This window comes from Saccopteryx leptura, chromosome 3, assembly GCF_036850995.1.
Source record: "Saccopteryx leptura isolate mSacLep1 chromosome 3, mSacLep1_pri_phased_curated, whole genome shotgun sequence".
NCBI classification, from domain to species: Eukaryota; Metazoa; Chordata; class Mammalia; order Chiroptera; family Emballonuridae; genus Saccopteryx; species Saccopteryx leptura.
This window is the reverse complement of record NC_089505.1, coordinates 67,282,643-67,299,632: the sequence shown is the minus strand read 5'-3', so window position 1 is coordinate 67,299,632 and position 16,990 is coordinate 67,282,643. Positions and strand designations below refer to the sequence as shown.

General features: G+C 50.8%; 1 protein-coding gene across 1 annotated transcript; it reads left to right on the top strand.

Annotated features, from left to right (window-relative positions):
* The first annotated feature begins 35 nt into the window (after window positions 1-35).
* On the top strand, window positions 36-16,937 carry TEAD2 (TEA domain transcription factor 2). The gene is made up of 14 exons (XM_066373968.1): window positions 36-87; window positions 1,840-2,077; window positions 2,470-2,534; window positions 2,655-2,714; window positions 2,939-3,001; window positions 4,173-4,184; window positions 4,393-4,500; window positions 4,600-4,658; window positions 7,084-7,148; window positions 8,171-8,319; window positions 12,854-13,027; window positions 14,680-14,841; window positions 15,545-15,697; window positions 16,277-16,937. The coding sequence occupies exons 2-14, from the start codon at window positions 1,846-1,848 to the stop codon at window positions 16,388-16,390; spliced, it is 1,416 nt and encodes a 471-aa protein (XP_066230065.1). The 5' UTR covers window positions 36-87; window positions 1,840-1,845; the 3' UTR covers window positions 16,391-16,937.
* The last annotated feature ends 53 nt before the right edge of the window (window positions 16,938-16,990 follow it).

The window sequence follows — 16,990 nt, the reverse complement described above, 5'->3', positions numbered from 1 at the left end:
CCTCCCACTTTTCCCAAACAAAGCTCCCGGGCAACTTTCTCCTTCGTAGCGCCCCGCCCGCCGCGGTCCCCAGCCCCAGGCCGGGAGGTAGGAAAGCGCCGGCGGGAGTCGGGGATCCTGCTTTGGGGTGTGTGAATTGGGGTGGAAAGTTACGCGTTAGGAATTTAGGTGTGTGGGGGACCGTCTCTGAATTGCATGTGACCTACTTTTTATCGGGGGGCTCGAGTTTGCGCTCCTGACAGAGGCTAAGTGCGAGGTTGAAACTTTCGCCGGAGATGGGGTGTCTGCTCATACGTCTGAGTTTGGGAGTGTGTGCCTGGTAGTGGGTGCGGGCAGGTAACTGGGGCTGGTTGTGTGGGGTGTGAGTGTGGCGGTGTCGGTTTGAAGCGAAAAAGACCCTGTGCATATTTCTGACCGAACTGATTTGTGTGTCTGTCATTTGTGGGCGCCCTCCTCATGGAGAAAGGGGCCACTGGGGTGGCAGAGGGCAGGCTACAGAGCTTTCTGGATCTTCAGTCTTGTCTCTTAAGAGGTTTGGGGCCTGGGGCGGGAAATTAGGGGGACCTTTCTTATCTGGCTCCTCCGTCCCTTTGTCTGACCACATGGGGGCGAGCTAGGCTGGGATTTTGGCCTACGGGGGTCCTGAACGCCGCAACGCCATTGGGCTCGGCCTGGGGTCTTTGTCTGTCTCGGACGGGACTCCAGGGTCCGAGGGAGGAGGGGGATGGGAGTCTGGACTCTAGGCTCCTGGGAAAGCTGTGGAAGACGTGGAGCCGCCAGGGAGGCGGGATCTGACTGTATTGGAAAAAGTTTTCCCCTGTTCCCGGCCTCCGGAAAGTCTTTGGGAACTTGAGTTGGATCCAAGCTCGCGGCGCGGGAGGTGGGAAGAGGAGGGGCGGGGCCGGAGGCTTGAGGGGAGGTGCTCTCGCTGAGCAGCCCCTCCCATCATGGGGGTTGTGGGAAACTGGGGGAGGGGATGCCTGGGTCCTTTGTTCTAGCTCTCCTGATGGTATGGCGTTCGTGCCCCCCAGTTTGTGGTTCTTTCCTGGTCTCCACTTGAGTTTCTGCCCTTAGTCTCTGTCCTTCCTCCCTGTGTCTTCGTCCCCCAGCGCCCTCTGAGTCTCTGTCCACCACTCTCTGGGTCTCTGTGCCCCCACGCTGGGTCTCTGTTCCCCTCTCTCTGAGGCTCTGTCCTTCTCTGAGTCTCTGGCCTCTTCTTTCTGAACCTCCCTTCAGCCTTACTAGGGCCCATTACTCTTCTTTTCCAGCAGCTGCTGCTCACATTCTAGCATTGTGCTTGGAGCGGGACTAAGATGTCACCCAAGCCTCCTTTCCTGCAACGAGGCTCTGACTCCTATCTTCTTTAAACTAGTAATCCATCCCTAGTAGGGTGGCTAGGTGGGTAGAGCGTCATCACAGTGTGTCCCAGTAAAGGCACATATGAGATATAACCAATGAGTGCACATCTAAAGGGAACAACTAAGTGGAACGAGTTGATGCTTCTCTCTCTCTCCCTTACCCCCTGCCCCAAATCAATGGGATAAAAACTAGTAATCCATATCGAAATGATTGGGCCTCATGAGCCCCACACATGATTTTGTGGTGTTCAAGACTTCATTACAACTCAGGGACCCCTGGAAATCCAGAGATCACTCCTCACTTTAAGCTTCCACAGAAATCCAGCCTCCATAGTCAGGACCCAGCCATTTCCCTCAGACCCATAGGGCTGGGTCCCCAGCGCCTTCCCTCAGACCCAGGATTCTGGACTCCCAGCCTTCCAAGCTCTGAGGTCCTTCTGGATGGGTCAGGGGAAACTTGCTGAGCTCTGTGTTCTTCTAGGCCCAGATGGGGGAACCCCGGGCTGGGGCCCCCCTGGACGATGGCAGCGCCTGGACAGGAAGTGAGGAAGGAAGTGAGGAAGGCACCGGTGGCAGCGAGGGGGCTGGGGGGGATGGGGGCCCAGATGCAGAGGGTGTCTGGAGTCCCGACATTGAGCAGAGCTTCCAGGAGGCCCTGGCCATCTACCCACCCTGCGGCCGACGGAAAATCATCCTGTCCGATGAAGGCAAGATGTATGGTGAGTCCACCCTTCTATTTGCCCTGGCCCTCATTGATTACTAAAATATACCGTAATAACCAGCATTTATGGAGCTTTAAACACTTCACATAAAAGCACTTAGTGTCCCCATGATAACTCAGGTAGGAGCTAGCATCCCCATTGGCACCGATGAGGAAATTGAGGCCCAGAAATGTTAAGTGATTTGCCTAAGGCCACAAAGCTAGTGTGCAGTGGAGCTGGGGTTTGAACCCAGGATGTCTGGCTCCATAACCTGCAGTCATAACTCTTTCACCTAGCTCCCAGCTTGCTGTGGACCTCTGGGAACGGTTGCTTCTCTCTCTTCGCTCAATGTACTCTCTGTTGAGAAGTTCTGCTGATGGTCTAACTCTGTTCCATCTTTGATTCTTCAGGTCGGAATGAACTGATTGCCCGCTACATCAAGCTGAGAACGGGGAAGACCCGAACTCGCAAACAGGTCTCCAGACTGACTTGTGGGCTTCTGTCTGGGATGGGCTTGTCTTCTCAGGGCCATGCTAGTATAGACAGTTTCAGGTTCAATGAGGATCTGGTTCATGTATTTTTGTCTGTGTTCTAGGCATCTCTGTGGATATACTGTGCCCGGTACAGTTCTCTTAGCAGTTGTGTTAGAACCAGAGTAAGAGAGACCAAAAGAGCCAAAGAGAAGGATGGGGAAGGGAAAGGAGACCTGGATCTGCTGGGTCACATCTGTGTTTGCATGCTCCTGGGACAGCTACCATGTTCTGTGTGTCATCTCCCATGTTCCAGCAGCTCTGTGGAGCACTGGATGGAGGAAACAGGTAGAGGGTGCAAGGGACAAGTGACTCTGGCCTGAATCTATTTCTTTGTCCCTCCCTTCAGGTCTCTAGTCACATCCAGGTCTTGGCCAGAAGGAAATCGAGGGAAATCCAGTCCAAGCTCAAGGTAGAGACCAAAGCAGACATCCTAAGAAGGGTAGGGCTCTGGAGGGAGGGAGGGGGCAGAGACCTGGGATGAAGGACAGAGACCAAGAAATGGGAACAGATTCACACAGAAAGGTAGACAGAATGGGGGAAGCAGAGGCCCAAAGTGGGGGATTAGTGGCCCAGCAAGGGGGTGTGGGGGTATGGAAACCACGGTGAGGGGTGCAGAGATTTAGCTTGGGACAGGCAAGAAGGGGGGCATTGGGCCTTTCCTCTGGCTGTAGCTATCTTTTGCCTCCTCCTCTCCCCGCCTGCCCTTCCTTTTGGGGTGTCCTCATCCTTTTTCCTTTTGCGCCGTGAGGGCCTCCTCTTGGTCTCCATCTGGTTCATCTTCCCATTTCCCCATCCTTGTTTGGCCATCCTGTTCTCTTTGTGCTTAGATATTTTTATCTCCTTTTGCTTCTTTTCATATCCCTTTTCTTTTTTTCATCCTCTGGGTTTCCTGTTTCTTCTTGGCTAGATACTCTAATTTTCTACCCCTCCAAGCAGAGGTAGATTAAGGTCGTTTGGGGCTCAAGCACAGAAGAAAATATTGGGCCCCTTACATTAGAAAAGAGTGTAAAGTTGGGGATTTGCGGGGCCCTTCAGAAGTTGGGGCCCAGGGCGCACGCCTGGTGTGCCCGCCATTAAATCCGCTTCTACCTCCAACTATAGAGACTTCTCTGCCTCTTTCTCTGGTTTTGGGGACCATCACTTCCTCTTCCTTTTCTGTACCCAGAAGCTTCCTCTTCCTTTCTCTCTAGGTCTAAACACCATCCCTTCTGGTCTTTTCTGGAGTTTGCCATTCCTCTCTGTCCTGTCCCAACTACGAAATGTTCATCGCCTATTCCCTCTGGGTCTGAAATCCTCAATTCCTGTTGCCCACATATCTGGAAACCTTTACTTCTGGCTCTTTATTGACCTAGCAACCCTCATTACTGTCTTTTATTCTAGTCATTGGGAACCTCTTTGCCCCTCTAGGCCTGGCTTCCTCTGTTCCATATTCATCCTTCATTCTTCCTTCCTCTCCGTGCTCAGCTCCGGGTGGCAGGGCTGTAGGGGCTGGCAGGGCAGGAAGGTGGGGTGTCCAGACCTCACTTCCTAAATCATGTTTTCTTTCCTTCCTTGGCACCCTCCCCCACCCCCATGGGCAGGCCCTGAATGTGGTAAGTGTCTCTGCCCACCGTCCCACCCACTTCCCTACTATAAGCATTCCTGAGGGGGGCAGGTGGGCAGAGTGCTGTAGGAACAGGGATTTGCCTTGACCCCCCCAACTCTTCATCTTTCTATACTTACCCTGCCCTGTCATTGTCCCCAACCTTGCTGTGTCTACTGGAACTCCCCATGAACATGGACCTTCAACTTTTCCTGCAGGACCAAGTTTCCAAGGACAAGGCTTTCCAGACAATGGCCACCATGTCTTCTGCCCAGCTCATCTCAGCCCCTTCCCTGCAGGCCAAACTGGGTCCCACTGGTCCTCAGGTGGCCTGGGTTGGGGTCTGGGGCTCACGGCTGGAGGGTGGGGGTGTGGCTTCAACAGGGGACTAACTGGCTGACCCCTCCCCTTTGTCTCGTCTCTAGGCCTCTGAGCTTTTCCAGTTTTGGTCAGGGGGCTCTGGGACGCCCTGGAATGTTCCAGAGTGAGTACTTTCTGTTCTGCCTCAGCACCTGTCCCCCACCTCCACTCTCCCACAGGCCTTTCTCACCCCACCTCCTTGTTCCTGGCTCCCTTGTGAACATTGATTCTGGAGCTAGGCTATCTGGATTTGACTCCCAGGCAGGAGGGGGAGGGGATGCTCAGGACAGGAGGACCAGGTCTGAGACTGGAAAGCAGGGAGAGGACAGAGCAGAGAGAGTCAGGAGGAGGACGGACACTGTGGGGACCTGGTGGGCTGAGAGGAGCGAGGAGGCAGGGACAGTGCCTGGGGTCTGGCTGGTGATTGGGGTTACTGGGACTGTCTAGAAATGTGCCACCTGGGGAAGGAGTGGGTTTGGGAAAAAATGAGCTTAGCACAGGACTTGATGAATGTGAGAGGCCTGGAGGATGTCTGTGGGCATAAGGCCTTCTAGTGGTGTTGGCTGGGCCCCAGAAGTTCATAGGAAGGCTTGTCCTTATAGAGTTGGTTCTTGGGCCTGAGCAGGGCTCCTTATCATCTTTCAGAGTCAGAAGGAAGAAAATGGGCTTCAGAGGTAAATGGGAGTGTCCTTTTTAGCTCTGAGAGAGCCATGAGGGTGACAGATATGTTTCTGGCTGAAAGTATAGAAATGGGTCCCAGAGGCACAGGGGAAGAACAGTTCAGCCCAGAAAGGAGCAATGGGTCTAGGCTGGGTGTTGATAGGGCCATGTGGCCTCAGGATGGTGAGACAGGAGTGTTGGGGATGTTGCCAGAGAAGAAGTTACAGTCTGTGGGATCCAGGCTGGGAGGGAAGAAAGTTCGCTGGGGAGGTGCTGCTGAATGGGGACACAGGAAGGGTCAGAGCAAGTTCCCCGAGCCAAAGGAACCACAGGTTTGCAGGGAAGGAGGCTGATCTGGAAGAACTGGTGGTTTAGTAGGCATTGCTCTGGTCTCTGGGGTTCCACCTTTTATGGAGCTGATAGTCAAATTGGGAAGATGAATATCAATAAATCATCATGTATGTACATAAACACGAAATTAAAGAGTATGTGTGATATGTGAAGAACTTCAACAGGTTCTGGGGTGAGGAAGAGTGTTCTGGGGGTTTCTCTGAAGAAGGCTTTGCCAGGTAAAGAATGAAAGTGGGGTTATTTTAGGCAGGGAAAACAGCATGTGCCAAGACCCTGAGGTAGGAAAATTTGGTGAGTTTCAGGAACTGAGAGGAGGCCAGTATTAAGCCATTGGTCAGTCAGTCAAATGTTTACTGAGCAGCTAATAAGTACCTGTGTCTCTGCTTGACTAGAGACATATCATTGAATAAATTAAAATTTATGCCCTCATGGAGCTTATATACTTGGAGAAGGGGGAGATAAATAATAAGCATGATAAAAAGTAAATAAAATAAACATTAATAAGAAAGGAATAAATTTGGGAAATAAAGCAGGGTGTATGTGCTCTATTTAGGAGTCAGAGAAGACCTCTGAGGAGGTGACACTGGGTAGTGGCCTAACGACAAGACATTAAGTTTGTGGGTAGGGTACTAGAGTTTAGATTTCAGAATTGGCATGCAAATACTAAGTCAAGATCCTTGGGAGTCAAAATCTGAAAGTCCTTGGAGTTTATATCTTTCTGATCTTGATCTTTGGACCCTTGACCTCTTATTGACCTGTGAATTCATCATGTCCTCTTGACCTCTGACCTCTCTGTCTCCTCACCCTCATCTCCTGGGATACCCCACAGGTCGTTGGCCTCTAGCTATGCTATCAGGTACTACAGTCCCTAGCCATGTATGGTTATTGAAATTTAAGTCAATTCAAGTGAAATAAAATGAAAAATTCAGTTCCTCAGGGACCTAGCCACATTCCAGCTTAGTAGTGATATGTCATGTGGTCAGTAGCCACATGTGGCCTGCGGCTATAGTACTGGACGGCACAGAGAGAGACCATTTCCATCATCACAAAAAGTTCTATTGGACACACTGCTTTGGAGTCTGTTGTGCTGCCTCCACACCCCAAAGTTTGGCCTGGTGTCCCATTTCTGAGCTGCTGGTCACTTTCTCCCTACCCACTTGACCCTTCAGCCTTCTCTTCCTCCAAATTTCCTATTCTCCCCACCTCTTGAGACCCTGTTTCTGTTCTCTTTTCGCCATATTGTGAGAGGTACTAATCTATCATCAAGATGCCAGACCTCATGGTTGGGACTTAGCTGGTTTGAGCCCAGGCTCCACTGTGTCCAGCTGTGAGACTGGGTAGGTCAGTTGACCCCTGTGTACCTTTCTCCTGTGCAAATAAGAAGGCAGTGATCACACATACCTCAGAGGCTGTGAGGTCTCAATAAAAATGCGCACATATTGTGTGAGCACAGGGTCCACCTGGCCCCCCAGTAAACGGCAGTCAGTCTGATTAGCATCTTTCCGCCTTACTGACCCTGGGCTTCCTTTCTCCCTCAGTGTGAAGCCATTCTCGCAGACACCGTTCTCCTTGTCACTGACTCCCCCATCTACTGACCTCCCAGGTAAGAGTACTCTCCACCCTCCCTCATCTTTTGTCCCCCCTGTCAACCTTATCTGCCTTTCCTTCAACCTTCCATTAATCAGGGGACACACTCCTCCTGAGGCCCAGCTCTGAGGCGGGGTGTGTGGGGGTAAGGAAGGATGAGTGACAGAATTTGTAGAGTGTAAGAGCATAACATCTGTAGCCAGACACACTGAGTTGTTGTTCTGCCACTTCCTAGCCTAAAGGACATTGGGGGATGTATAAGTCAAGATTCTTTCAGCTGCAAGTGACAGAAACCCAAGTCAAGCTAGATGATAAACAAAAACCCAGAATTTATTGGTTCAGGTAACTGATATTTTTGGCATTATGGCTTCAGGTATGGCTGGATCCAGAGGCTCAAATGGTAACCTTAGGACTTGCTTGGTTTTGCCTTCCTCTGGTGGCTTCATTCCTAGGCAGGCTCTGCCCATCTGGCAGCAACATGGCTTCCAGAAGTCCATGCTCATGTGGTCCTATGAACTCACATTGATGGAAAATTACACTTAGGTTCCACAAATTCATCAATTAGGAGTGCTCTTGGTTGCAGGCAACAGTATGCAAATTAATAGTGCCATAAATAATAAAGGCTTTAATGATTCCATATAACAAAAAGTGGGCTGCTTTTATGCTGGCTCAGAAGTTCAGCATATCAAGATTAGCATCTCTATAGGGTCCTTGGACTCTGTCTTACTGTCCCAAGATGGCTGTTGTAACTCTAGGTCATGTCCCAAGCAGGACTTGACCAGAAACAAAAGCTTTCTCCTCCCAAAGTTCTGTCTTTTTTATTCAGGAAGAAACTCCTTCCCAGAAGCCCCCGAGCAGATTTCCCCTAACGTCTCATTGGCCAGGACTGTGTCACATGGCCACCTCTAGCTGCAAGGGAGGCTGGGAAAGTGAGTATTTAGTTTTTTCAGCTTCTAAGTGGAGGCAGGCAAGAGAGAACAGTGCTTGATATATTCCATAAATGTTAGCAATTTTTATTGTTTGTTCTTCTCTCTCTAGGGTACGAGCCCCCCCAAGCCCTCTCACCCCCTGCCTTGCCCCCACCTGCCCCATCACCCCCAGCCTGGCAGGCTCGGGCCCTGGGCACTGCCCGGTTACAGCTGGTGGAATTCTCGGCCTTTGTGGAACCCCCGGATGCAGTTGACTCTGTGAGTGTGATTTTGGGATAGTCACTGTGGGCTTTGGTTTTTTTTAAAGAACAGGTTTTTTTTTTTTCTTCTAGGGACAGAGAGAGAGTCAGAGAGAGGGATAGATAGGGACAAACAGACAGGAACAGAGAGAGATGTGAAGCATCAATCATCAGTTTCTCGTTGTGACACCTTAGTTGTTCATTGATTGCTTTCTCATATGTGCCTTGACCGCGCAGACCGAGTGACCCCTTGCTTGAGCCAGCGACCTTGGGTCCATGCTGGTGAGCTTTTTTTGTGCTCAAGCCAGATGAACTCGTGCTCAAGCTGGCGACCTTGGGGTCTCGAACCTGGGTCCTCCGCATCCCAGTCTGATGCTCTATCCACTGCGCCACCGCCTGGTCAGACAAGAACAGTTTTTTTGTTTTTTTTTTTTATTCATTTTAGAGAGGAGAGAGAGAGGGAGAGAGAGAGACACAGAGAGAGACGGGGGGAGGAGCTGGAAGCATCAACTCCCATATGTGCCTTGACCAGGCAAGCTCAGGGTTTTGAACCGGCGACCTCAGCATTTCCAGGTCGACGCTTTATCCACTGCGCCACCACAGGTCAGGCCAGAAGAACAGTTTTATCTTTGCTTTATACAGGTAACGTAAATTTTTTTTTTTTTTAGATTTTATTTTTTTAAGAGAGAAAGGAGAGAGAGAGCGAGAGAGAGAAAGAGGGGAGGAGTAGGAAGCATCAACTCCCATATGTGCCTTGACCAGGCAAGCCCAGGGTTTTGAACCGACAACCTCAGCATTCCAGGTCACTGGGCATTTTCAATGTAGAGGGTTATGGAAAGGAAAAGCATAAAGTAGTGGTTCTCAAACTTTAGCAGGTATCAGAATGACACAGAGGGCTTATAAAACACAGATTGCTGACTAGGTGGTGGCACAGTGGATAGAGCATTAGACTGGAATGTGGTGGACCCGGGTTCGAAACCCTTAGGTCACTGGCTTGAGTGTGGGATCATAGACATGACCCTATGGTTGCTGGCTTGAGCCCAAGGTTGCTGGCTTGAGCAAGGGGTCACTCAGTCTGCTGTAGCTCCCCCAGTCAAAGCACATATGAGAAAGCAATCAATGAACAACTAAAGTGACACAACTATGAGTTGATGTTTCTCATCTCTCTCCTACCTCTTTCTCCCTTCTTGTCTCTCTCTATCAAAAACAAAAACCCCACAGATTGCTGACCCCCACCCTAAGAATATCTGATTCAGTTAGTTTGGTGTGGAGCCTGAGGATTTTCATTTCTTTTTCTTTTCTTTTTTTTTTAAGTGAGAGGAGGGGAGATAATTAGACGGACTCTCACATGTGCCCTGACTGGGATCTTCCAGACACTCTCTGTCAGGGGCTGACGCTCGAATCAACCAAGCCATCTTCAGCACCTAGGGCTGGTGCTTGAACCAATCGAGCCACTGGCTGTGAGAGGGGAAAAGGGAAAGAAGGGGGATAGGGAGAAGGAGAGGAAGAGAAGCAGATGGTTGCTTCTCCTGGCGTGCTGTAACTGGGACCCTGACTGGGGATCGAACCAGGAGTGTCTATATGCTGGGTGACACTCTATCAATTGAGCCAGGGCTGGATTTGCATTTCTTTCTTTTTCTGGATTTGTCTTTCTAACAAGCTCCTAGGTGATGTTGATGCTGCTGGTCCAGGGACTACACTTTGACAACTCCTAGCATAAAGAAACTAGAAGGTCATGAGGTCATGGATTGGGAAGGTCAGAGAATCTAGGACATAATTTATTAATTCATCAAACACTTCTGAGCCTGATCAGACAGTGGCACAGTGGATAGAGTTTCAGACTGGGACTCAGAGGACCCAGGTTTAAAACCCCAAGGTCGCCAGGCTTGAGCACGGGTTCATCTGGTTGAGCAAGGGGTCACTCGGTCTGCTGTAGCTTCCCGGTCAAGGCACATATAAGAAAGCAATTAATAAACAATTAAGGTGCCGCAACGAAGAATTGATGCTTCTCATCTCTCTACCTTCCTGTCTGTTCCTTTCTCTGTCTCATTCTGTTTGTTACAAAAAACAAACAAACAAAAACACTTCTGAGTGCCTCCTGTGCACCAGGCTTTGTGGTGGATACTGGGAACTTGGGAAAGCAGATCTTGTTTTTAGGCATGAGCTTTTCCTGGCCTAGGAGACAGAAAGCATATTAGTCAGGGTGGGCTGACTGTTAAAAGAAATAACTCCAACACCCAGGGACTGAACATCATAGAAGTTTCTCACTGGTGGAACAGTTCATTGTGGGTGTTCAACAGGAGTCTTCCACACAGTGATTTGGGAAATTCAGGCTTCTTCCATATATATATATATTGGCAGAGACAGAGAGAGTCAGAGAGAGAGAGAGAGAGAGAGAGAGAGAGAGAGAGAGACCAGAAGGGAGAGAGATGAGAAACATCAATTCTTTGTTGCGGCACCTTAGTTGTTCATTGTTTGCTTTCTCATATGTGCCTTGACTGGGGGGCTACAGCAGACTGAGTGACCCCTTGCTTGAGCCAGCAACCTTGGGCTCAAGCTGGTGAGCCTTGCTCAAACCAGATGAGCCTGCGCTCAAGCTGGCGACCTCAGGATCTCTAGGAAAACGAACCTGGGTCCTCCACATCCCAGTCCGACGCTCTATTCACTGCGCCACTGCCTGGTCAGGCCAGGCTTCTTCCATCTTGTGGCTCTGCCATTTCCTAGGGCTTCAGAATCTGCTACTGGATTCTCTGCATCTGGCTGGCAGATGGTGGAAGGAAGAGAGTGAGGAGGTTTTATGGGTCTGGCTTAGAAGGGGCAACTATCAGGTCTGCTCACACCCCATTTGCCAGAACTTAGTCATGTGGGCAAACATAACTGCAAAGGAGTCTGGGAAATGTAGTTTATCTGTGTGAAAAGAAACTAACATCTGGGAACACAGTCTCTGCCACAGCCATATAAACACCAATTACTGTATATAGTGGTCTTGGTAAAACCCAAGTCAGATCAGGTTAAAACCCTCCAATCTCACTTGGAGCAAAAGCTAAAGTCTTTTCAGTTGCTTACAAAGTTCTGCACAAGCTGACCCCCAATCCTTCTCTGCCCTTCCCTCCTGTACTCTCACCCTTGTTTACTCTGCTCTGACCACACTGGCCTCCATGCCCTTTCTCAAACGTACCCAGCCCCTCCTGCTTCAGGGCCTTTGCATCTGCTGTTCCTGCCGCCTGGAACGTGCTTTCCCCAGGTATCCCCACTCTGGCCCAACGTTCATTCAGACTCCTGCTTGACCCTTTTCTCTGGCTGGCTTCCTCAAACTACCGATGCCGTCACTCTCCACTCCCTTACTGTGCTTTATTAGGAATCTTTTCTTAACATACATTGCTTTTCAAAATTTATATTCTGTATAAGACGATTTACATTTTCTCTGTCTCTGCCAGTAGACTGTGAGCCCACGAGGTCAGGGACTTTACCTTGTAGCCCTGGAACCCAGAGCAGTACCTCTACACAGTAGCTTCTCGATAGATGTCTGTTGAATAGTGAGTACGTGCTGGGATGGGGTAGCTTGTTTTTGCGGGTGTACAGAGGAGAGGTTCTGCCTAGAGAGTCAGTGAATGCTTCCTGAGATGCCAACATTTGAGTTGCACTTGGGGGTTACAAAGGAGTTTGCTGTGTGCAGAACTGGGTGTTTTTAGGTACAGAGATGGAAACAGTGTTGAGGCTTTCAGGGAATCAAATAATTGACTATGGTGGGGAAGCTGGTTAAAGTGAATGGGCCCTGGACAGCTATTGGTTCTGGAGAAGCTGGCATTGCCAAGCTGGGTGGTACACCAGGAGATTTCTCCTGTTGATGGGGAATCATGAAAGTGGTAGAGAGATCTCATCTGTTTGTAATTAGTGGAGGCTTCCAGAAAGAGGCAGATTGAGATGACCTGGGAAAATGGATGAGGTTTGGGATTAGAAGAAAAGATGGGGAAATTTTCAGGATATGGATAAGAAGTGATAAAAACGAGAACAAAGAACAAGTCTTGGTGTGGGCTATATGGATTTTCATCCATCCATCCATCCATCCATCCATCCATCCATCCATCCACTGATGGAACACTTATAAACAACTATTCAAAACATAGCCCAGTTAAGGGGTGTGGGCTTTTTCCTGGGGTGGTAGGGAGCCATGGAAAGGTTATGAGCAGGAGAGGTTTAGGGTCAGCTCTGGAGCCATGTGAGTGATGAATTAGGGAAGAGAGGTTGGAGGCTGGGAGGACAGGCAGGAAGCTGGGGTGAAAGGAGGAGAGGACAGGGCTGGGAGGATGAAGCAGGGGACAGGGCAGAGTTGGGAAGTCAGGACAGGGCTTGGGGACTAAGGTACTGTGGGAATTAAGGGGCAGAAAAGAGTGGGGACAGTGCCTGCTAGTTGGGCCCAGTGTCTGGGTGCACAGGGTGGGACAGCTAGCAGGAGCTCTGGGAGTGGTGACAGGAGTGTGGATCGGCTTGGGCAGTGAGGATCCAAGGTGCAGCCCATTGCCCACTCCTTACCTATGGCTGTTTCTCCCCAGTACCAGAGGCACCTGTTTGTTCACATCAGCCAGCACTGCCCCAGCCCTGGAGCGCCTCCCCTTGAGAGTGTGGACGTCCGGCAGATCTATGACAAATTCCCCGAGAAAAAGGGTGGTCTGCGGGAGCTGTATGATCGTGGGCCCCCTCACGCCTTCTTCCTGGTCAAGTTTTGGGTGAGTTCTACCACCAAAAACAAAAGTGCTCATAGATCACGTGGCCTCCTAGCTAAGGACTCTGGCTCCACCAGGTCAACCTGGGCCTCACAACTCCATATGGCCTAGAGTATCAGCCCCCTTTGCAACAAGGAGCACCGAGGAGTTTTGCCTCCATGGCTGGGTGCATGGGACCAGTGCAGGCATGGGGGTATGACTTGGAACTCCCCAGATCCCACTAAACTTTGTCACACCCAGTCTTGTGATTGATATGGCCCTTGAGAATGGCTTCTGTCATTTCAGACTCCCCTATTCCACCTGACCACACCAAGCCTTGTTGCTAAGGACTGTCTTCCTCCTCCTAGCAAGTGGAGTCCTGCAGAGCTCTCTAAAGAAGGGATACTATGTTCCACCAGATCCTGTCATTAAAGAATATCTGGCCTTGAGGGTACCATTGAAGGAGCCAGGAAGTGGCTTTGTAAAATCCTGTATTCACTGAGCACTTACTATATACAAGGCCCCATGCCAGGTGCTATGTATATAATTGTGAATAAGAGGGTCCATTTGGGTCTTTCTTAGGCCTGTTTGGTTTGGTGTCCAGGACAATGGCTGATGCTATAGGAACTCAATAAATGTGAATGTTTAGAGGGTGTTAACTCTTATAACCAGAACCCTGGAGGGATCTATTCTCTGAGAAGGAAGCCTGCTGAGGGCTTGCAGTTTGCTGGCCTTGCTGGCCCCATAGCTATTGTGATGATAAAGGGTTCTAGTGTGTGAAGTGGAGGCCCAAGACAGCTCTGGGGTCTGTAGGCATTGTTAGGGCTTAAGGCAGGTCTCACCAGGTCCCAGGTCTGGACAGCGACCTTTAGAAGCCCAGCATCTGAAGGGATGTAGGGAAAGGGCTGGAAAGGCCTTCAGTTTTTGTCTGGCTTCACAAGGCCACATCACCAGGGTGATGGATGGAGTCAGGCCTCTGAGAAGGGGACTAAACTACCCCAGAGAGTGACCTGGTCAAGTAGGTGACTAAAGGTAGGAAGAGGAAGAGGTGTGCCTCCCAGGAAGGTGACCAGGGGGGATAGGACCAAGGTGATACGAGGTCTTAGGCTTGATTACATCCCACCCGGCATAATGGACTGTCTGCTCACTTGGCCACTGGAGTCATGGAAGGGTATGACCTCTGAGAATTGGCTGAAAGGGCCCGGGAGAATGTTCTGGAGAGCAGTCAGTGTTCTTTAGGCCCTGCCAGACCCCGTTGCTAGGGACTAACCCCTTGTCTTAGCAACCAGGGTGTGGGGGAAGGGCTCTGTGGGAGAGCTTCTGGTTGCTAGGGAGTAACCACCTTCTTAGTAACCAAGCCCTTGAAAGGGGTTGAACTCAAGTTGGGGGCTTTAGGAGCAAAATGTTGAATTCCAGGTCTCCTTTGGTGAGGGGCTCACTGAGAGAAGGTCAGGATCATTTTGGGGATTCAGACTTTGGCAGCAGTGATGGAAGGGTGGTTCTTCTGTGAAAACTGGCCCTTGGAGAGGTGAGGACTTTGACGCTGAAGAGAGGTGGGCAACTACAGATGCAAATGGGAGAAACCAGGCCACGGGGCAGAGTTCTTACATTAGCAGCGTCACCACCATTGATAAGGGATGTCCCCTTCAACTCACCTGTGTCTCCCCATCCTGCAGGCGGACCTGAACTGGGGCCCAAGTGGTGAGGAAGTGGGACCTGGCAGCACCAGTGGTGGCTTCTACGGTGTGAGCAGTCAGTACGAGAGCCTGGAGCACATGACCCTCACCTGCTCCTCCAAGGTCTGCTCCTTCGGCAAGCAGGTGGTGGAGAAGGTGGAGGTGAGGCCCGAGAAGTGCAGCTCTGGGCGGGTGAGCGCCCAGCCACCTGCTGCTTTGGAGGTTCAGACTAAATAGACCAGAAGCCACAACAGCTCAGGCATTGGGGGAGTCTCCATAGTGGGGTGGGGGCGTCCCAGCCTCTTTGGGGGTTTAGTGCATATGCTTAGAGCTGATACGGAGTTCTGAAGTCACATGTAGGAGTTACTTTGAGGGTTCAAAGGTAATGTGTGGGGCAGATATATATAGTCGCTAAGATTCAAAAGGTTCTTGTGAATCTGGAAGAGTTCACAGAGCATGGAGGTTCAGGGGTCACAGTTGGGTTGCCGAGGACTTGCAGAGTCTCAACTTCAGAGATCACAGGGTCTGGAGATCTCATTAAGAGTCTTTGGTGGAAAAAAAAAAAGAGGTTTTGGCAGGTGTGAGTGTATTAGAGGTCAGAGGAGTTCAGAGGTCACTGAGGATGCAGAGCACAGCTTTGAGGGACTGAGATGGTCTCTGGCTTGCAGGCTCAGTGATTCTGAGTTAGATACCCGAGGGTTCAGGGTCCTGTCTCTGGTCACTGCATACGGGGCAGTAGAAGATAGAACATGGCAGTGGGGAGTGGGTGTGCCACCTGAGAGGCACAGAGATCGGCTGGGTTTCTGGGGCAACCCCTTTTTGTCTCAGTCACTATAATCTCCACTCCCCCCCCTTCCCGATTCAGACGGAGCGGGCCCAGCTAGAGGATGGGAGATTCGTGTACCGCCTGCTGCGCTCTCCCATGTGCGAGTACCTGGTGAATTTCTTGCACAAGCTGCGGCAGCTGCCCGAGCGCTATATGATGAACAGCGTCCTGGAGAACTTCACCATCCTCCAGGTGACGCACTGGGGCTGGGTTGGAGCACGAGCCCCGCTGTGGAAGGGAGTGCCCACCATAGACCCTCAACCCTAGGGACACTTTCATCTGGAGAACTGATACACTGGGAACCCTGCAGTTGACCCTCGGCTTAAAGGATCCCTTTCCTTTACCCAGGGAACTGATGTGGTCGGGACTCCAAAGCATTCTTGTGAGGGAATCCCCCTTCACTGGGGAAACTGACCTGGAGGACTCAGGGTGGGTCCTTAACAGGACCCCCTTTCCAGGGAACCTAACCTTAGTCCAGGAAACATGATATGATAGGATCTATTTGACTTTGGGGAATGCATTGAGCTGGGGACCTCTCTCACCTGGGGAAAGAGGACCCCAGTGATGGAGTAGGGACCCCCTTGACCATCTAATACATGATATACTATCTTATGTGAGGTCCTTCAAATGAGGAACCTGGCATGTTGGGCATTCCCTCTCCCATGTGACATGGTAGGAAGCCCTTTCCTGTGTACCCCGTGATAACTGAGGGAGGGCACAGTGGTACCTTCGCTTTCAAGCACAAACCCCTTCTCCCGGCATCCCTGGCAGGTGGTGACAAATAGAGACACCCAGGAACTGCTGCTCTGCACCGCCTACGTCTTTGAAGTCTCCACCAGTGAGCGGGGGACCCAGCACCACATTTATCGCCTGGTCAGGGACTGAAGGGGGACCCCAAAAGTGGATCACCCCTGAATACTCCCCCTCCCAAGAAGGACCTCCAGCTTTCTTCAGGCTTCTTATTTGGGGAGGGGGCTGATCCCTGTTCGAGGGGTCTTTGGAAGCTGGGTGGGGAGTTGAATGGGCCGGGTCTGAGAGGAAAGGATGGATGCTGATATTGGGACCTCACATGGGTCTGTGAGAGGACAGATCACTCCAGAGCATCGGGGACTAGGGACCCAGGACTGGGGACTGGCATGAGGAGCCCTGAGGGTACAGCACTGGTTTCTCAGTCTCCAACAGTGCCTTCCTCCCACTCTGTTCTGGATGTTTCGGAGGGCCCTAGTTACACATTGGCTTGTCTGTTTTCCAACCCCTTCCTAATTTGTCTCTACCACCCCCACCCTGTGACTCTGAAATCAAATATTGAAGGTTAACCCTTTCTGTGCAGGAGCAGAGCCAGGTGGGCCCTGGAAATATTTTTTTTTAATATAACAAGAGATATTTATAAATGGGTGTTAGGGTCCTGACTTTTCTCAGCTGGGCAAGCAGTGGGGTGAGTCTTTTTAATGTTGTCCCCTCTTCTACATGAGCCACCAGCTAGAA

Excerpts from the sequence above, each read along its gene's own strand:
- TEAD2 (XM_066373968.1), top strand. The coding sequence starts at position 1,846 with ATGGGGGAACCCCGGGCTGGGGCCCCCCTGGACGATGGCAGCGCCTGG. Across the intron at positions 7,149-8,170 it reads CCCATCTACTGACCTCCCAG|GGTACGAGCCCCCCCAAGCC; the intron begins GTAAGAGTACTC and ends TTCTCTCTCTAG. Across the intron at positions 8,320-12,853 it reads CCCCGGATGCAGTTGACTCT|TACCAGAGGCACCTGTTTGT; the intron begins GTGAGTGTGATT and ends GTTTCTCCCCAG.